This window comes from Triturus cristatus, chromosome 1_2 (genome assembly GCF_964204655.1).
Source record: "Triturus cristatus chromosome 1_2, aTriCri1.1, whole genome shotgun sequence".
Classification (NCBI taxonomy): Eukaryota; Metazoa; Chordata; class Amphibia; order Caudata; family Salamandridae; genus Triturus; species Triturus cristatus.
Window position 1 is genome coordinate 1,092,169,054 of NC_140580.1, and position 21,618 is coordinate 1,092,190,671.

Here is a 21,618-nt window from a genome sequence, read left to right on the forward strand (position 1 = left end):
TGATTAAGCTGAGAGGTGAATCTGTATTAGAACCTGGGTTTTTGGGGACCACAGTTATTGGCACCTTCTGATAGGGCTAAGTTCAACCAAAGAAAATGTATGGTGTCTTTCTGGTTGTTCTTGTGCTCATGTAGGTAACTGTGATTTTGTGGCAGTAAACCTCCCCCCCCCCCCAACTTTTTGTTGCCTGGTATTTGATGCAACTTTGACTGAAGTGTACTGGGTTCCTGCTAACCAGGTCCCCAGTACCAGTGTTATTTCGCTAAAGCTGTACAATTGTTTCCCCCAATTGGCAAAACCTTTGGCACTCTCTGTAAGCCCCTAGTAAATGGTGAATGGCACCCCTGGTACCTAGGGCCTGAGGTACTAAGGAGGGTCCCTAAGGGCAGCAGCACGAATTGTGCCACCCTAAAGGACCCCTCACCAAGCACATGCAGGGCTGTCATTGCGTGTCTTGGTGCAGACAAAAGTGCAAGCACAACATGTCACACATGTCTGTGTGCCTGTGTACCATGTCCCCTAAAACTGCATGTGGTATTTGTACAGCAGGCCTGACAGCCCTAAGGCAGGGTGCAGAATATTACATATGAGGACAAACCTGCATGAGCAGATATGCCCCTGTGCTGGTCAGTCCTATCACTGCCATTGCGAGTGAACAGGGAAGCCCTTTTAAAGCTGTGCTGGGCCCTGGTGAAAACGAGTTCCCCAGCTACATGATGGCTTCACAGAAAACAGGGATGTTTGGTATCAAACATCTCTTATTGATAAACCCACACCGATTCCAGTGATGGATTTACCGATACACGCACCCGGAGAGAACCTTACAGGTGCCACTGGAAAACTTACCAGCCACTGGTGTGCTTCCTGACTGGTTTCTGCCAGCCTGCCTGCCAAACAAGACACTGTTCTGACCTCCTAGGGTGATAGCCTCTGCTCTCAGGAGACCCAGAACAAAAGCCTGTCCGGGAAGAGGGTGTAACACCCTCTACCACAGGATGACCTGCTGATAAGCCTTCCTTGGGTGTCAAGCCTCAACGGGCTGCCACCTTTGAAATGCCAATATGGCTCCCCCTCACAGCAAAGGAAGCCATTCCCTTTGTCCAGGGCCCCCTTAGCACCTGGACAGGCGGGAAAATTAGCTAGTCAGGTAGGCGTGCCACCTCCAGGCTAGTACTTCCCCTAAGGTGGGCTACTGTGAGGTGGACACTATTTTTCAGAAGTAGCCATCCTTGTGATGGCATACTTAGAAATTCTGGGGCCACTTTGTGTCCACTTCCCACAGGAAATGGCAAAATAAGGGGCATAGTGACCCCAAGGGTACTCCCCTCCACTCCCTTCCCTCCCTTACATTCCGTATTTAGGGGAGTCCCTGGTACCAGAGAAGCAGATCCTGATGACCTAAGAAGAGAAAAGACACAGAAGAGCTGCAAAAGCAGAGTGGAGATAAGAAGCAGCTGACCTGGTAACATCCCTGCCGGTTTGTCTGTATCCCTTGCCGAAAACAGTGTCAAAGTCGACTCATCCTCCAGCTGTTGACTCCAGAAACTTGAGATAACTGCCTGCCTTCGATAAAGACAGTGGAACTCTTCCCTGCATCTCACAGCAACTCCAAAAAAAAGGACTCTCAGGCCTCCGGAACCTCTAAATCCCGACATTTGAAACCAACACTCCACCCGTCACTCTAAGCCCGAGTCGAAGTGGGACAATGGTGTCATCAAGGGCCCCCAGTCCTCCAGAGCCTGATTCCATCGTGGACACTCCAATGTTACCTGCAGTCTGTGCATGCAGGCCCCCGCTACCGCTACTGCTCTGGTAAGGAAAAACCCGACGCCTAAGGACACATCTGCACCCATGGCTCCTGGGCCGTTGAGAAGAGGACCAAAGGTGTCCCTATGTCCCGAGCATCGTGAGGCCTAAGCCCCCCTGTTGGTTCAGCCTGATTGGCCTCCTAGCCAGAGCCTGCAGCCTCTTTTCTTAGAGACCGATCTCCATAGAATAACATTGCACTCCTGATGCTGTTTTGCACCCTGCACCTGGCCGCCCTCGTGCCGCTGGTGGTGTACTGTTCGTGCTGCCTTGAACTGTGCCCGCCACTCACCTTAACTCTTGGAGATCGTTCCGTAAGTCGCTGAACTATACCTGTTTTCAGAACATATTCTTTCTTCCATAGGATAACATTGCAGGCCTAAAAATTGCACTAACTGTCCACATTTTGAATTGAAAAGAATTTATATTTAAAAAACGTACTTACCTGAACGATTTCTCTCTGATTTCTAAACATATATAAAGATACTTGCTATTTTTAGAAATTTATGTAGATCTCCTTCTTGAATCGGGTGTGTCATTGGTTGTACATATTTGCAGATGTCTTTCACTCCTCTCGGTTAAGCCTAAGGCTGCGCAACCACACTACCCCTAATAGAGCACCTTGATATTGCTAGAGCAAGCCCCTGTCCACTTATAAGGGAACCCTAGACTCTTTACACGGTATATCAGGGTATTGATATCACATGAAGAGTCAGCTTCCTACAGCTCATGTGGCTGTTAATGTGAACAGTTATCTGTGTTTGTACTGGATATACAGAGATCCCGAGATACACTGCTTGGAATGCTACTTCCTTCCCGTGGTGAGCCATTTTGGACGAGTGCGTAGGACCGTTGCAAGACATAAATGGCTGGGAAAATGAGTATTTATGGGGAGTTGAAGAGTAATGCCTGTGGTTAAAATGATCAAATCTCTTTCAGAGCACTCCAGGGGGACATGATAAACTTGGAGCAGAACAAGCTTGAGCAAGAAAACATCCTGAAGGACATAAACAGTGTGGTGTCTGCCCGAGATGAAGAATTCCAGTCTCTGAACAACAAAATTGAAAGACTGACTGACAGGTAAATAGTCTGTGTTTACTCTGAATATATGTGTCTTTTTAATCGTTATACAATAGTTCTTCATGTGTAAGGTGTGCAGCTTAAGAGCCTAGTTGGGAGCTGTGGCTGTAATTTTACTTTTCGTATGATAACAGATTCATTGGAATGTTTCAATAATACATACCCTTTACTATTGTTCTGTGCATAGCGTGCTGATGCCTTGCTATTTAATGCCCTGTCGATGTGTGTAGAAAAATCACAAATAAATAAATATTTTAATGTTTTAGTCTTCAGAAGCTGCAGGCAGACACAGAGTTGGCAGAAGGGAAAGAGGACCATTACCTCCAAATGCTAAAGGAAGCTGAAAATGTCCTTTTGGCCAAAAAAGATGAACTAGAAAGATTGAGAGATCAGGTAAAGAAAGCAAATGTCTTTAATTTGGAATGGCTCTCATGATTTCAACTCTGAAAAGCAGGCATTATTTAATAAGTAATGTGTTTGGCAATTGGCTTTTGGATTGAAGACCATGTGCATTTTTTTATAGCTTTGAAGATTCTGCAGCACTTTACCTTAATAAGTGATACTTTCGGATCTGTGAATTATTAATGATAAAGCAGTAGCCTGCGGTGGTGGTTTGTAATCATATTAAATTAGTGTATCAGTTACAGGGAAGTAAACTAGACACAGCAATTGGACATTAAAATTGAAAATGATGTTCTCAATGATAGTTGATTAGGGTGTCTATAATATTCTGTTATGAGGATAATTTGTTTCCAGGTTTTCATTTACCACGTTTGTGCATTGTGTGACCTATACATTTGGTTCAGTTACATTTAATTTTTTGGACTTTTACAATAACAATTCTGAGGGATACATCTTACTGCAGATTCCTCACCTCATAAGGCTTCAGACTGGCGCAGAAAAGCTCTTGGGCTTAAACTGACAGTGGCTTCCTCCAGTTCTTTTTGTTAGATAATGAAAGTATCTGTAACAATTCTTAGATTGACACACTTGGCTTTTTGACTGAAAAGGTCTTCCTTTTAAGTTATTTTTGTCTTCACTTAACGTCTTTCTTAGACCAAGTGTTTTCTGACAAAGTCAGTGGATTTTCCCATCTTTTCCACAGTTTTTCCAATGAGTTTGGCAATCATGCTTTCTTTATAAAATACCACAACTATAATGGTTAGTAACCAATAAGTGACCCTGACTCACTGTATGGCCTGACTTCTAACTTCTCACACTGTGCAGAAATGCCCATTTTGCCAGAAAATGTGAACAGATACTCTCAGGATCATGGATCATGAGGATATGCACTTGAGAGTGAGAATGGAGGACGACCCGAAGAGACAGAACTTCAAAGAGATAAAGGTGCATAAAAACAATCAATGGAGGCGCCTCTTGAGCTGGTGCACTTCTCTCAGTACCTAAGGAGCCCCACAGAATGAGATCCAGGTAGAGGTGGCAGTGTAAGAAGCACCGCCCCTCCATACACAGGTTTCGTGCCAGGGAGACATCGAGAATTCCATTAAGGACATTGTCATAGATGAATACGCATCCAATGTGTTTGTCTCCTGGGTATAATCGGTGACACGCTGCATGTTGACATCAGCTCTCTTTTTCTGTGACTTACACACGAAATGCTCCGGTTTCTACAACGACTAGGTCAAATGTTTCCTCAAAATGCCTCAATATTCAAGCTTTGTAGATGGTTCCATAAGAAGATGTACATTTCGGATATCCACAACAACTGAATGCAGTCTCTAGGGTCAGAACAAGATGATAGTCCTATGATTCTTGCACTACCTATTACCCGAAAGCCATCAGGGAGCATGAGGCCAAGTTATTTTTGGCTAACCCTTCAACAAGACCCCCAACAAGTCTCTCCAAGAGGTGCGTCACCTTCCAGGGAAGTTCTCCTTAGAGATATTACCTCAAAAAACACAAAGTGCTGAAAAGGAGAGATCCTCCCCTTTCTCGAAGAAAAGATGTTGCTGCAGCGACCATTCAGAATCATGATGTTCTTCACCTATGCCACACTCTTCCTTGATGTCGGGAGAACCACCAGCAACTAAGGAGCTAAGGTTAGACTTCCCTAGTCCTTTGACAGACAAAACTAAATGTTGAAAACAATTGTATAATTGTAACTGTTTTTCATGAAATTATGGAGCCAGTCTTTGTTCTCTAACTCCTCCCTTCTAGCATCTTAGCTAAGCTGTCCTAGCACCAAAAGTGCTAATCTGAGTTTCTTGAAGTTGGCCACTTACCTACATATCTTATCTGAATAGCAGTCCTGTAGGTCTGTGCTTTAAGAAGATCATCCTCTGTCACTGGGCTCTAGCTGTGACGTTCCAAGCATGCAGATGAGGCCAATCTGGCACTGGGAAGCCAGCCTATAGACTTCATCAAGGATAATTACAGCTCTGCTTGCACAAACCAAGACTCCTAGGACGTGTAAGATTATCTTGTCTGCCTAATACTTGTCTGTACTAAACTTAAATGTATTTCCTGATTATTTTTTAAAAGGGCAGGCTACGCAACGAATGATTTCAAAGAAGAAAATTAACATAACATATTAATCATGTCGCACTTTTTCACTTTATTGTATAAGGCATTATAAATCATGTGAATACATATATATGAATAATTGATGCGCTGTCAAACCATTTTAATGCTAAAAGAACAATTGATTGGCAGAATGCTGATCAATGTCAAACATAAAAACAAAAAAAAACAAAAACAAATATAACAAAATTCACCCCTGTACAGAGATCTGGGCCTAAATCCATCATTTTATTGCTCACCATGCCATTCCAGTTCAGACCTAGCCATATGCAAATCAGTCGCGACCCTGTTCTCCATGGGAACAGCCCAGCCCGAACTGCCAGGCCAGGTCTTCTTTGGACTGGAAACAAGCACCCTGGGACCAGTTTCGGGGCCCCACCCTTCATCAGTCAGGTTAGCTTGACTCCAGTGGCATGGACTAGCCAGGTTTTCAGCTTCTTGTGGAGGTTCTGACGAGGAATGAGAGGTTGTTCCATGCTTTTGGAGCAATGCAAGAGAACTTCCATCCCCCTGATCTGTTCTTTTGTATGCATGGAATGGGTGCATGTAGGAGTCCTGCGGAGGGGAGGTGTCTGGATGGTTGGTAGAAGGAGATGCAGCTGTTCAGGTATGCAGACCTAAGTTATGTTGTGCCTTGAATGTGTATTTGAAAAGTTTGTAATGTGTGTATTTTTGCCCGTGGAGCTTCCTGAGGTGTGTTGTGATGTGTGTTCTGTGTGCAAGTTTGAGGATGTTTGAGCTTGATGAGTTCTGGTTTATAGTCTTCTGATGAGTTGCTTGGTGATCCCGACGTAGAGGGTGTTTATGTAGTCTAACTTGCTGGTGACTAGTGTGTGAGTAAGGATTTTTCTGGTGTTGTTTGGGAGCCATTTGAAGATCCTCCTCAGCATATTCAGGATGCAGTGACAGTGTTGACTTGTGCGGTCATGTCCAGTTTGTGGTCGATGATGATTCTGAGGTTCATAAGATGAGTGCTGGGTGTGGGTCCGAGTTTGGTCAGCTACCAGTTGGAGTCCCATTTTGAGGTGTTCTTGCCTTAGATCACAATTGTGTTGAGCTTGAGGCAGTTGTCTTTCATCCAGTTAGGGACTTCAATCATGCTGGCAGTGAACATTTCCCTTGTGTTGGGGGACTGGTCTGAGAGGGAGAATGAGTTTTCTGTTGTCAGCATAGGAGAGGATGTTGATGTCATGTGCGTGGAAAACATGGGCCATAGGGTTCATGTATGCGCTAAAGAGGGTGAGGCTTAGCGATAAATCTTAAGGCACTCACAGATGAGTTTGCGGGCTTCCGAGGAGTAAGGTTCTAAGCTGACAGCTTGTTTTCTAGTCTTTAAGAAGGAGCAGATCCAGCTGAGAGTGAGGCCTTGGATGCCAGTCTTGTGCAGGGGCCTGATGAGGATTGGTTCGCGAGATTGTCAAATACTGAAGAGAGGTTCAGGAGAATGAGGGCCGCCATGTCTCCTCTGTCAAGGATCAAGTGGATGTCGTCTGAGATGAGTGCTGTATCTGTACTGGGGTCGGACCTAAATCCAGACTGCGTTGCATACAGGGGCTGATGATTGCTGAGATGGTCAGGGAGGCATTGGTTGATTTGTTTCTCTAAGTCCTAGTCCGGGTATTTATAGAAATGAGACGGGTCTGTAGTTGGAGAGCGTGTCTAAGTCAGCAGGTGGTTTCTTGAGCAGGGGCATTCCAGTGGAGTGTTTCCAGCTGTTCAGGAATGTGACTGAGTTGATGAGGCATTGTGGACGGATGTTAGTGCTTATCTGAATGGTAGATACCCTTTGGTGAAAACGTGGTAGCGACAAGGATCAAATAGGGTCCCCGAGTGGATGGTCTTCATGGTTGCAGGGATTTCAAAAGTATTGACTGAAGGCCACGTGGTCAGGGTTAGTTCTGTGTCCGTGATGGGAAGTTGAGTTGCAACAGTGATGGGGTCCGGTTGAGGGTCGAAGTTGCCATATATGGAGATGATTTTGTTAGAGAAGAATTCCTTGAGTTTGTTGCAAAGGTCTTGTGAGGTGGTGCTGTTGCTGGAGGTGGCAGAAGGCATGGTGAAATGTTTGGTGATGGATATTATTTCCTTGCTGGGAGGGTTTGGGTGTGTTATATGGTATGGCTGTGTTGCCTTACCATTGAAAACACTTATAAAAACTTTCTTGAGTCCAGTCAAGCTCGTCTGAACAACCATGAGCTCAACCCTGGGTAGCTATGGCTTTAAGCAGCAAGGCCTGAACAAAGAAATTGGTGTAAAGCATTTAACAGTACCAAACAACGAAATAAGAAAGCCACACAACATGAAAGAAACACAACACCAATTTATGAAAAATATTATGAATTTTTAGAGTCCTTGATTAAAAAAATCCACCAGAGGGTTCTGAAGATTCACGTTTGTAAAGATTTATTCAGTTTTTTAATTCAACCTTAAACAAGCATTGGTCAATCAAATGTTTGCAAACTTTTCAATAGTTTGTGACAGTTAGTTTGGCTACTCCGCCCCGGCTTTGGTGACCAAATCTGACCGGGAGAAGGTCTGAGGGGCTTAGGAGTAGAGTTGGAGAGTTAACTGGCCATCAGAGCATTTTCCAGTCCATTTCCAGACTTCATGGCATGAGCGCCATAGACCTTAATTGAGGGATTTTGATTCTAAGGATACAGCAGGCAAAGATGCTCAAGGATTCTCCGGTTATGGTGCAGTCAATGAGGGTGCCTTTGAGGTGAATCCTTGGTCCCTAGGTCTTGTAGGGCAACTTTGGCCACAGAAGTCTGGTCCCTTGAAGTCCTCTATGAGACCCTGGAAGTGCAGCTGCGGCAGGGTTACTGGTCTCCGTACTCCACAGTCCTTGCGAAATCCTTTAGTTGGGGCTTGTGTCTCTCTTGGGCAGCCAGTCGGGAATCTAACGACACTCCCGGGCCTAGCTGACTTGGGTGCAACTTTTGACTGTCGAGAATCGGTCTCTTGTTGGCGCCCACCAGCTGTCAGTTGTGATTCCTCAAAACTGGCTACTAACTCCCCAGTTTGGGCTTCTTCAACTTTAATGTTCCTGGTACTGTTCCAGGAGGGCAGCTACTGACCCTTGGAGACATTGCTACTGTCTGGGGCTGTGGAGCGACTTTTCCCCGAGGCAGGATCTCCAGAGAGATTCCTAATTTTGCGAGCCTAAAGTGCAGCAGGTGCAAACCTGCAGACGATGCTGCCTCTCTTTGTGCAGTCCAGGGTCCACAGGGCAGTCTTTCTTCGGTCTTTGTTCTTGCTCCAACCTGAACAGAGGTTCAGGGTGCCATATTTAACCTGGGAAAGAGCCCTGAGTGGACAACACGGTCACTAGCCAATGGGCTCCCAGGTCCCCTCCGTCTTGGTGCTGATTATCCGGCAATGTGTGGCATCTGGCAATCTGAGAGTGCTATATTCTGGCCACTCTCAAGACGTCTGAAACTTTTCTCAACTGTGAGAAGGTTGGTAGCCCTCCCTAGAGGTTTGGCTACTTGGGGGCTACATGCCTACGGAAAACCTGTTTGGGCACTGGTCGTCTAACCTCTGTGGCCCTGCCTCAAGCCTGTCTACCTAAACAAAGGGCAGCCCCTCTGGAGTGTTATCGCCATTTGCCTATAAAGTCGACTTTGCTTTGAAACTCCCCTTTTGGCATAACACCCTGAGTGGCTTCCTAAATAGGGAGATGACACCTCTCCCTGCAGCTAGGTTGCTATATTTGTCAATCCTGGGAGTCGTTCACATTACTCCCAGGCAGGCATTAAGCTGTATGTGGGCCAGTGCTTGTTTGAGGCCACTGGACCAGCTGGATCACAGGGTGGCAACTTTCTAAAAGTTGCTTTACTTCAATAGTGACATTAAATTCGACTCGGGTTTCAGGTCTGGTTTAATGTCATGATTAATTTGATACCTTACAGTACCCAGCTACGCAGTCCCATTTAGAAGTTAGCTAGATACTGTAATTGCATTCTGGATTTTTCACAAGGAGCATATCAACACACAAAATAGTTCCCTTTTTTGCCAGGGCCTACTATGCCAATGTGCTTTGAGAAAATAAAAATATTTTTTACTTTAAATCCTTTTTTTATATTTGTGAGGGCCTGACAGCTCTCCCAACAATTACATTCTTTCAGAAGCGTTAACAAAACAAACGGTGACAAAGCCGAGAGGCTGGCCGCTAATGCCAGATCTATTGGCTTTGCTAATGCTGGTTTATCCATGTTGGCTGGTATAAGATGGCCATATATTCCTCTCCTAGGTTTATACTGATTAACCTGTTTGTAGCATGTGCCATTGTAGAGACACATGCTCTGCGTACTAATGCCATTTAGTTTTTGGTGCAGATGTTAAAGTGGGTTGTTTGGATCCCACATTATACCATCGTCCAGACAGGAGAAAGTGGATCCACTGTCTTACGGCTTCAGAACATGTTTGTGTTGGCTCTTTAAGATGCAGCTTTCCTACTCCTTTCCAGACAAAGCCTTTGTGTAAAGTGATTACTCTCTCAGCAAGTAGTAGTGGCTCAAAGCAGAAGTACCCAAAATGTGGGTACAGTGAATTGTGAGCTCTCTGCTCATGGCTTTCCCTCACCTTCCTGAAGCAGTAATCCAAGACGGGCAGGCCCTGCCTATCAATTTCCTTACCTTGAAAAATAAGATGAAGTCTGCTCTGCAACCCTACCATATAGCAAACGGCATGTTTTAGGACAACCTAATCAGCAGTCCTTTGCATACAAGAACATTTATGGAATTTCTAAAGGTATCCCTATCTCCACCCTCCACACTTTAATGTCTGTATCTCCAACCACAGGAATGTAGACAATACACCTCATCAGTCTTGGGTAAGCTGTTTCGTTCCTCCATATTCTACCATGCTAAATCAGGAATCAGGGGCTTCCAAAATTGATCCCTCTTAACTCAGTACTCAGATTTACACAACACTTTCTCTGCCAGCATCTGCGTAGGGGGATATGAAGCATTAGTCCTAGTTGCCTGCCAGTGAACAGTCTTATTTTTAAGTTGATTGACGTTTTCTTCTGCCGCCCTCCACAATGGGGGCACTTCCCCCAGTACAATGATGTAGGAAGTTGTCGCCAAAGGCACCTGGATGGTGGTATTGGAGGGGCAGTATGTCGGCTGTTAGTGTTGAGATGTGTCAGCGGCAGACAAATCTGAGCTGATCAGGCTTCCCTGCTGGGTCGCCGTGTCAAGTGCTTGCCACCCAGAGTTAGCCTCCGTGACACTCGGAACATCGGGTAGGTTGGGAGTGTTGGATCGCAAAGGCAGTTGTGATAAAGCTGCCGATGAGACCTGGGCCTGTGCTTGAGCCTGAGATGTTGCTCCCCCTCCCCCTTCTGCTGGCAATGGCATCGCAGGGGAGAGTACTCGGACCTGCGTTTGGAATGGTATGCTGGGGATCGGAGAGCCGGCTACTTATACTTGAATATAGGGTATCCACTGATCCCTTCAAAGATCCTACAGTTTGCTCAAGTGCAGAGATCCGAGTGTCAAACGCATTTAGGGCTGAAATAATCTTCCTTTCAAAGTCTTGGAAAGAAGCCAAAAGACTGTCAACTGGGATTTCCTTCCTCGTAACTTCAGGATAGACCGCTGCACACGCTCTGGGATAATCTTCCTGCTCGATTTGACAGCGGCAACCTCCTACTGCTATGACCTGCAAAAAATAATTTAAATAAATCTAAATCCTTCACTCTTCACTGAGCAACATATCCACCTCTCAAATTACTTTCATATTTCACTATACTAATTCACCTCTAATCCTTTATGGGTTTACGGAGTAGCATGCTACTCGCCAACAAAAAGTGCTTCAACACCCCTTCAGGGGTAACAAGCACTATATAAGTGCAAACCTTTTTTCACCTCTTCTATCCTTCCGTTATCCTTCTGAATCCAAGTAATTGACTAACCTATCCACCACTTAAATCACTTTCATAGTTCACTATACTAATTCAACACTAATCCTTCATGGGTTCCGAAGTAGCATGCTACTTGCCGAAAACGCACTTCAACACCTCATCAGGGGTAGTAAGCGCTATATGAATGCAATTACAATACAATACAAACTTTTCCACAGCAAAATGACAATTTGAGTGGATTTGCCACAAGGACATATATAAACATACATGTCCTGCCTAATAATATACAGCTCCCTGCCTTAGGGCTCTTAGGCCTTCCTTAGGGGAGACTTGCTTATATTTAGTAAAAGGGTGGCTTTGCCATTAACCGCACTAGCAAAGTCGAAATGGTAGTGTGACAATTTCCCTTTCAGTCTGCAGTGGACGTCTGGCAGTTATTTTGGACTTTATCACACACAGGGTGGCACAATCAGTGCTGCGGCCCTGGGTGGAGACTTTGCCTTACATGCCCTTGGTACCCTGGAAACCATATACTAGGGACCTGTAAGTAAGTCAGTCCTTTCCAATTGGGGATATCCAATTCGACATACAATTTGTGATTGGTAAGATCACTGGCACTGGGATCAGGTTAGTAGGCCTCCGTGCACCCTGAGTCGAAAAACAACCAGCTAGTAGTCCAAATGGGGGCAAAAAGTGGGGGGCATGCACAAAGCCTGTTTCCTTACATATGCTGTGTTTGTGCTGCTATCGATGTGGTCTACAAGAGCTGTATGCTTCAACCGCAGCACTATCAGTGGCTGAAATTTGCTGTGTGGCGACATAGGCATCTCTCCTTACTTTAGCCTATCTTTATTTCCATGTCTGTCCACTTCTTCAGAGTCACCACCTGGCAGGGGGTACTGCTTTGTAGTCTTTTCAAGCTGTAACCAGTCTGCAGGTAGAAGTATTGATTGGTATCAAAATTCTTTTGGTCGATACTCTATCTACCTACAGATTCCTCACAGATCCCAGCCACCTCCCTGTTCTGCTGTTCTGAAGGTTAATCATAAGCCTTGCATTTCCATATATATGAGGGTGGGTCTGGGGTAAGGGGGGCTATTTGTTGGGAAGGGGGATTGTGACTGTTCAGGCATAGCATATGTACGGGTGGTAGGGCTAATCAGAGTTAGTATGATCGGGCAAGGCAAGGTAAAGTCAGGCTCATTTCAACTTCAGATCAGAGCATCTCTGGGAGAATTGCTCATTGGATGTCCAGCAGGAAACAGTATTTCATAAGCAGTGGGGTAAACCTAGATCACAAGAATTCAGTAGACACATAATCATTACAGTGACACTTTAGAATGTAGAATGACAGACATAAGCATAGCTTAAAAAGTCATAAGTGAATTAAGAACATAATAATGATCGATATATTGTAAATTGCCATGTTGTACTCCTCTGTCTCTGCTATCAGCCAATGGCAGATCGCCCACTGGGTTCCCCCTTTTGGTGACTCAGTTGCTTTTAAGGGTGATATGGATTTATCACAATTTGTCTTGTGTGAATTCTTCCACAGTCCTGATCACTTTCTCCCACTCCAACTACTTCCTGAATAGACATTCCTACATTCTGCTGTTACAGTGGCGGTGCCTCTCACCCCGCTGTGAGTTGTCGTGTTTCTTCAGAGGAGGTCTGCCTCGTTTTTACCCCAACGCCTCACTGCAGACAACAGCAGCTAGTCACAGGGACGCGCAGCGGACGGCATACGGACTTGCCACTACAGCAACTACAGAGACCAGAGGGACCTGAGGCAGTGAGGGGCAGCGTCACCACCAGCAGCCCCTCCCCTTCCACCGGCAGGCCTTGAAATTGACCTCGCGCCTCCCGCTTCGCAGGACGCGCAGCGGACGGTATACGGACTTGCCACTATAGCAACTGCAGAGACCAGAGGGACCTGAGGCAGTGAGGGGCAGCGTCACCACCAGCAGCCCCTCCCCTTCCACCGGCAGGCCTTGAAAGCCCGGGCAAAGGGCGGGCCGTCTACGGCCGATCGAGGCTGGGCTGGGCCACCCCCCCTGTCCTGTCCACTCCAACGTCGTCAACCTTCCCTGATCCAGGTGATTGACTTGTGTCTTGTCTCCTTCTGGGTTTACTGGAACTGCCCGCTATAGACTTTTGACAGGCTCATGCGTCTCACTCCCCATATGGTATAACTGCATTAGCTTATATATGATCTGTGTTTTGATATTACCAAGTTAACCAATATGACCTCTCATACGACTAAACGAAGGCCTTCTCTGGTTGGGGGCTCAGTCAGGGGGACACTTGACCACTTTATTACCAGGGCCGCTTCCGTGCTAGAAAAAGAGATCGCCATCACGGAACGCCGATTATCACTGAACCCCGCCTTTCAGAAGCGCTCTTCAATGGGCCATATTCAACAGGCCATTTCACCGCCACTTAGGGATTCTGACTTTGATTCAATCCCTGATCCTGGCCCATCTGCGCCTCACCGCGATTTAATAGATATAGAGTCTATCTCCACCGAGCCTGAAATTTGCCCCCCCAACCCTCAATCCACTGTCGGAACCTCTCCCGTGGATTTATCACCTACCCACACTGCTAAGCCCCCTAAGCGAAAACCGGCAAATAATAGACCCAGCCGCTCGAAGGCAATAGCAAAAACCATCCGGTCTGCTCCATCAAAAACAAGCATTTGCAATGCAATAGGTCTCGCATTTGGGAGAGTTAGACCTATCGGCCTTGTAAATGGCAATATCTTTTACCCATATGTATTTGTTTGGAGTGGATGGATGCATATGGTGTGGAGTAGAATTATGTGGGTTGAATTGGTTTTGTTAGTTGTGGAATTGTGTGGTGTGGATTTGTGTAGTGCAATTATGTGGCATGGTGTGCAGTGGAATTATGTGGATAGTAATTATGTGGCATTGAGCGTAATGGAATTATATGGATTGGGATTGTGCGTCATGAAGTGGAATTATGTGGAATGGTATTTTGTGTTGTGGATTGGTAAGTGGAGTTTAATTATGTGGTGTGTTGAATTTTGTGGCATGATGTAGAATTCTGTGGTATGGATTGGATATATGTGGTGTGTTGTGTAACTGTGTTGTTGAGTTGAATGATGTGTCTTGGTGTCCAGTTATGTTGTGTGAAATGTAAATGTGTGGAGTTGAATTGTGTGGCGTGATACTGTGTGGTGTTGAGTGGAATTATGTGGCATGGTCTGGAGTATCTATGTGGATTGTTGCTATGTGACAGTGGTTTTATGTGGCATGTATTGATTTGGTATTGAGTAGAGTGTAATTATGTGCAGTTGAATGATGTTGCGTGTAGTGGTATGATGCCTGTTATTTATTTCATGCTATAACCTCACTTTAGGTTAGGTGATTTCACGCTGTTATTGAAGCCCACCTGTGATACATTATTAACTGGTCACAGTCTCTAAGTTGAGGCCACCACGAGAAAGAACACCTCGGACAAAACACTGACAGCTCTGCAGATTAACGTGCTTTTCATGTAACCTACCACTGAGCTTGGCAACGCTGTACACATACCTCTGCTACACAGAGACACAAACCAGAGCAGTAAAAACGTACCCCTCGCGCCTAATAAATACCCTCTACCCGTACTTCAGTCTTCAGACAGTACCATTTAAACGTGAAGCGCTTATTAGGTAACGTTTTTCCTATGTAACATTTAAACTATAAAAAACAAATAAAAAGTCCTTTCCTACAGTCAATTTATATGGCTGTTAAGGAGTGCTTCCAACCCCATCTATTTTTCGCAGGTAGTGAACACGAGGCTCAAGGAAATGTAGAAATTAGTGTCACAGCCCTCCTGGAATTAACAGATTCATTAGTGCTTTATTAATCGAAGTTTAGGCGCAACTTTCAAGCATGCACCAAAAGTTGATGCATGGCTTTCTCTATGTGATGCACTTCTCGCGGTAAGACCACAGGCATCAAAGTGGTCATGAATAGGCCACAGAACCCATTTGATTCACTTCTCCTTGGAATTGCCATCTCTCTATGTGAGAAGGACACGAATACTCCAATTCTGGGGTTTTCTTTTACAGATCAGGGAATTCTGGGACGTGCAGTGCTTGATTTGATTTCCCTGTATCCAAATCACCACTGCCATCAGATGCCTCCGTCTTAGAACATGAACAGGAACCGAATAAAATCCCCAAAAATTGTGCCGGTAATTAAAAAACACAAAAACAAATGCCAAGCAGAGAATGTCAAATACGGAGCAGAGCTAGAAACACAAGAATTTCCGCAAAAATAAGGCCCGTGATGAACGAATACATGTAAGTAAGCTTGGGACAAGAGCTGGAAACAAATTCAACAAAAAATGTGCTGGTAATAAAGGAAACCAGGCGGCAAACAGATAAAGTGGCAAATAGGGAGCGAAACAATGTAGGGGCAGATTTACAAGCCCGTTGCGCCACTTTTGCGTCATTTTTCTCATGTTAAAAATGATGCAAAAGTGGCGCAAGGGGCTTGTAAATCTGCCCCTAAATGTTTAAATACAAATTGCGCCAATGTTCTTGATTTCACAAACTATTTAAAGCTTATACAAAGGATTTACGATGTCCGTTTGCAAGAATATGAAGCTAGTCGTCGGTGCACGTTTTCAATTAAAACACATGAATAAAACAACAATAAAAATAATAAGTTAGACAGGAGGGTCCGGGAGTGATGACAGTGGGAAGGAGAGAACCACCGGATGTCGGAGGGAACCATATCGGTCGAGAGTGGGAGTGAGAGATAGATGTGGGAAGCACCACGTTACGATGGCCTAAACTGGATGCCGACCCTAGGAAGTACTACAAGTGATAACCCGGAACAGACACAATAAGAACCCTGATATAACAAACATTGCCAAAATACATCGGTTTGGAAAGGATGTGGCGCAGCGACCAGAGCTGCTGACTCAGATGCTGGGGATCCCGCTTCGAGTCTCGGGGCCTCAACATCGTGTGATTCTGGACAAATCACTCAGTCTCTCCATAAGTTGCAATATTAAATCTATTCAAATCAATACTATATCTACAATGTAGTCCTTTATTTAAAGTCAGGGTCACAGTGTCTACCCTTTGGGAGTAGTAAGTTATCCGGTAACCTTACCAAGGACATGAACAAATTGCCAAGACACACCATGGACCTCAACCGCTCGCAATCAAGCAGGATATTTTAACTCCCGGTTTTCGATAGATCTCAGACATCCATCTGGCTATACTGCGTTTCGGTTTTAATACAATGCGGGAAAACTAATGTTGGCTGCACTGTTTTTACAGCCTGAAACTTGATTACACCCAATGAGCAAGTATTGAAAGTACACAGGTTTACAACACCCTGAACGGCAAATACAAAACAAGCATTTGCAATGCAATAGGTTTTGCATTTGCGAGAGTTTGACCTATTGGCATTGTAAATGACAGTGGCTTTTATTAATTGTCATTTAAAATGCCAATAGCTCAAAGTCTGGCAAACACGAGACCTACTGCATTGCAAAAGCGTGTTACTACAGTGGCAGCCGAGGAAAGCATGCCTACAGGAAGTCAAACATCAATTGCGACACATTCTGACTTGGTGCAGCTGTGTTGCCCTGAAGAGCTCGGCCCCTGTGCCCCGCCCTCTCCCCATAGCATCGGCCAAACAGCCGGCACACAAAATGAAAATGGTGTGCCCTGCAGTTAAACAGATATAACGTTAAACAAGGGGCACCGGAGGAATGGTCCAAATATAAAACAGAAAGTGAAACACTTACTTTCACGTGATGCCTGTCACAGCAGCCCGATTTCGTAGTGGGAGGTGGAGGCTTCTTCAACGGGCTCGTCACTGATGATGTACATAGAGAAGCTGGAGAACAGGGTTCGAGCCTCGGCGTGGGCTTCATTATTTAATTATAAAAAAATTAACAGGGATCTCCGACGAGGAGGGTGGGGAGAGATAAATTAAAAAAATAATATACATGGAGGGGGAGACAGATACAATTTAAAAAAAACACGGTTGAGACGGACAAATGTAGCATCTGAAACCAAGTACAGCAAATGGTGCGATGAGGTGGCTCAACAATTAATGCTGCTGACTTTGGAGCAGGAAAACAGGGTTCAAGCCTAGGCTGAGCTACATCATTTAAATGTAATTCAATTATGATTAAATTAAACGTAATAAAATAAACAGGGTCGGGTAAGTGCCCGTGAAAGTGAAAGTGATCGCGATCGCGTGCAACGGAGGGCGCGCGTGCACGTTCACGTGCACTGTAGCTTTAGGCCACGGCAGCACTTTGAAAAAGCCTGTTTACAAAATGTCTCGGCCAGATCAGCGCAAGCGCTGAATCAGGCGAGACCTAAAAAGGAGAAAGGATGGCCACTTGGATGCGCTTAAAAATATGCCTCAACTAATACGGTCCCCTACACGAACTAGGCCCCCAGTATCTCCCACGCAGCCTCCTATCTCCCCTTATTCCAACTTACTTACCGACATAGAGCATTTGGTAAGATCTTTACTCTCACCTCTAATAGAGAGAGTTAAGAACATCGCATCACAGCTAGCATCTTTGGAAGTCTCGCACGCTTCTCTCCTTGCCTCAAACACAGAATTGAATTCCCATTTACGTAAAAACCCCTCGGTCCCCCATTCTTTCCCTCACACTCAAACGATTACCCAGTCTAGCACATCCAATCAAACACAGAACACACAAGCTTCCCTGCCTACCCTACAGATACAATCTACTGCCAAAGGAGCAACCAGAGAAGATCCAACTCCCATTATCACAGTCCCCCGGGGTATTAATTTCAATAGGCAGCCCCCCTCAGTTCACAAATTAGATAGAAGCTCACACATTGACTTGCCCCCTGAAGCAGCACCTTATGTAGTCACTCTCATTGGCGTCCCAGTTCTTGCACAGGGTAAAACGGAGAGCTACCAGGAACTCAAAAATAAAGTAGTATACTGGCTGACTCAGAACAGACCGCTCCCCCCTGAAATCAATGGCGAAATTCTACACGTCAGGAGACTAAATTGGCTGGGCCCTAGACCCAAGGACAAACAGGGAGATGTCATCATTATTAATTTTCGTGATCATAGAGTGCTACCTCACATTGTGGACTGGTACTCCCCGTGTAGGGGCTCTGGAATCTCAACGGCCGATTTAAGTTATTTTCACCCCCGTTCCCTTCTGACACATCCCACACCTTCACACCTATTATCAAGGGCTACTCCCGAGATATCCCATTTTATTATTCCCACCTCTAACAGCTACGCTACCCTCTCGGGTTTGAACGAACAGGACTGACTCTCTCGCCCTGGACTGATGGCCGACAATCCATCTCAAATGAGTATTCTGTCACCCACCTTAGTACTAGACAACTCTAACATCATGATTCATACTCTGCCTAGTACCACCACGGGGTGGAAACCACCTCCTGCCATCGTTCCCCATCCTTCACTTTCAGAGCCACCGTTTCTGCCGGCGGCCCTGACTACCAACCTCCTTTCCCCCCATCTGGCCCACAGCGACCTTCACCTCTCGATAAATTCCCCGCATTTTATAGAAACTGCCAAGGCTGTAACAGACTCGCCGACTGGTACTATCTGTACGATTGAGCCCCTGCAGGGAGACAGCCTCTTGTCTTGGAACGTGGCAGGTCTCCTTGACAAGCTGTCTAACCCTGCATGGACTCAAATCGTCTCCCGATATAGTATTATCTGCCTCCAGGAAACCTGGACCCCTACAGTGCTCCATCTTCCAGGTTCTCAGACTTTTCACACCCCAGCCTCCCCCAGTCCCCATGGCAGATACAAGGGAGGACTCACGACCTACATCTCTGTAGAACTCCGATTAAAACCAACTTATATTACACAGTCTTCTTACTACCAATTAATTAGTTTGTCCGGCGGCTCCATTCATAATGTCGCTCTGGTCAATCTTTATAATAACATCCCAAATGTATACTTGGACACGGTGTTTAACGGATTAAAATCCGACCTAATAAACATAGAGTCCCAAAACAACTCTGATACTTTAATTATCCTGGTAGGCGATTTCAACTGCCCGCTTTGTTCTCAGAATATCAGAGGCACTTGTGGTCGGATGACTGAAATTGATGATTCCCCTAACCATTTCTGCCACTCTAAATTGGGAGACTTGTTAAACGGATTATTATTCCATTTTAATTTATCCTTTGTTAATGATTTATGTTTTCCCCCTAAGTCCTTTAAATCCACTTATAATGGGAGAGGTTGTCACACCACGATCGACTATTCACTCATATCCACAAGGTACTCAGGCTTGATAACCAATTGGGAGACCCTTGAAATTCCTATCAGTGACCACTACCCCATCGAGGTTACCTTAAAGCTAACCCCGAATATTAACGGCCCGGTCAGGCAGAATACCATTTATTCTCCTCCCCTGCAGCTGGGCACCACCATGGGCCTTTTCCTCAAATGGGACAAAGTAGTCCCCTCCATTTTCCTCAAAAGCTTGGTCAATAATACTTACGATCACTTTCAAATTTGCTTGTCACCCACGGAAAACCCACAGATAATATCCAGCTCGTTTTCCGTAATAATGACAGAAATCAAAACCCTTCTTGCGCGTGCGCCAAAGAAATCTGCCCCTTCCCCCCACGGTTGGTTTGATAGGGACTGCTCTAAAGCCTTGCGCGTGTTGAAAGCAGCTCTGAAATCCAACCCTAGAAACCGTCATGAGATCCAGATTGCCAGACACAATTACCGCACCAAGCGTCAGGCAAGGAAAAACCAGCTGAAGTTGTTGGCCTGGGCAGCCCTGGTGGAAGCCTCCGAAAAGAAAGATTATACCGCCTTCTGGAAGGCAGTCAATGCCCCCTTTTTCCGATTTTCTCAGCCATCGACTTTGGACTCAGCCATCACACCCGAAACCTGGGTCACTCATTTTAGTACTCTATATAATCCTACTAATTCGGACACTCTACCATCTGAAATTGATTCTGTATCCAATTCCCCTCCCGACCCAACTACCTCCTTTTCTTTCCCCCTAATTATCGTTTTCGACCACGTTGAAGTACTAACGGCTTTAAACGACAGCCCCTCCGGGAAAGCCCCAGGCCCTGACTGTGTCCCTATAGACGTTTTTAAGTCACAGCCTGATTTATGGGCCCCACTGCTTACTAATGCTCTGAACTCTCTGAATTCCACCGGTTTCATTTCCACCTGGCCATCGGCTGTTGTTGTCCCGATTTTTAAAAAAGGCGCGAGGGATAATCCCGCCAATTACCGCCCTATTTCACTTTTAGACTCCCTCATGAAGGTAGCCGGGCGAATCATTTTAAACAGACTACACGACTGGCTAAGCACCCAAGATATTATTTCTGAAATGCAATATGGTTTTAGACAAGGCAAAGGCACCATTGAACAGGGTCTAAATCTGTCTCTTATAATAGTCAAATATACTCAGGCAAAAAAAGGAAACCTCTATATAACTTTTGTTGACCTCAGTTCAGCATTTGATTGTGTTGATCATGGGCAGTTATGGGACTCCCTCACAGAGATTGGCTTAGACCCTACCATCATATTATTCATTAGAGAGCTGTATAGGGATGCATCGGCCCGCGTGAGATATGGCTCCAACAGCTCCAACGGGGAATGTTCCGACAGTTTCGCCATTAGACGAGGTGTAAGACAGGGTTGTATATTAGCCCCCTTACTTTTCACCCTTTATATCAACTCTGTCAGTCATCATCTGTCTAGAACTTTCCACGATTACCCAACAATTAACGGTAAATCGATCCCCATCTTGCTCTATGCCGACGACGCGGCAATTATGTCCCAGACTCCCATGGGGCTTCAGAGGGCTGTTTCTGAATTTTCTGACTTTATGTCAAAGAGAGGTCTAAAAGTCAACACCTCCAAAACCCATAGCATGTCCTGTGGTCTAGGGATTGGGAAAAAGCCATGTACTATCTTTTTGAATGGCAACAAATTATCCAATGTCGATAGTTTCCCTTACCTGGGCATTACTTTTAATAAGAGGGGTACTTGGAGAGCCGCGGCCCAAGCCAGAGGTTCAGCAATGTCTAAAGCAATAGGTGCACTGACAAACTTTTCAAAAAAATTAGGGGGTCGCCCAATACGCCCCTTACTCCAGATCTATCGGGCGAAGTGCACCTCAACCGGCACCTACGGGTCAGGGATTTGGGGGATTGAACCTGCCGAACAACTCCAGCGCCTTGAGAATGCTTTTCTACGTTATCTCCTGGCTGTTCCCCCCCGGCACCTCTACCCATATGGTGCACACAGAACTGGGCCTTACATACATTGCAGACACAATCA

At 45.4% G+C, this 21,618-nt stretch overlaps 1 protein-coding gene across 1 annotated transcript in view; it reads left to right on the forward strand.

Annotated features, from left to right (window-relative positions):
• Positions 1–21,618, forward strand: part of CNTRL (centriolin) — a 1,084,252-nt gene that overhangs the window by 713,001 nt on the left and 349,633 nt on the right. Inside the window, exons 28-29 of the mRNA XM_085613596.1 lie at positions 2,746–2,886; positions 3,153–3,279. Coding sequence (XP_085469722.1) covers positions 2,746–2,886; positions 3,153–3,279 — 268 coding nt within the window. The remainder of the gene's footprint in view (positions 1–2,745; positions 2,887–3,152; positions 3,280–21,618) is intronic.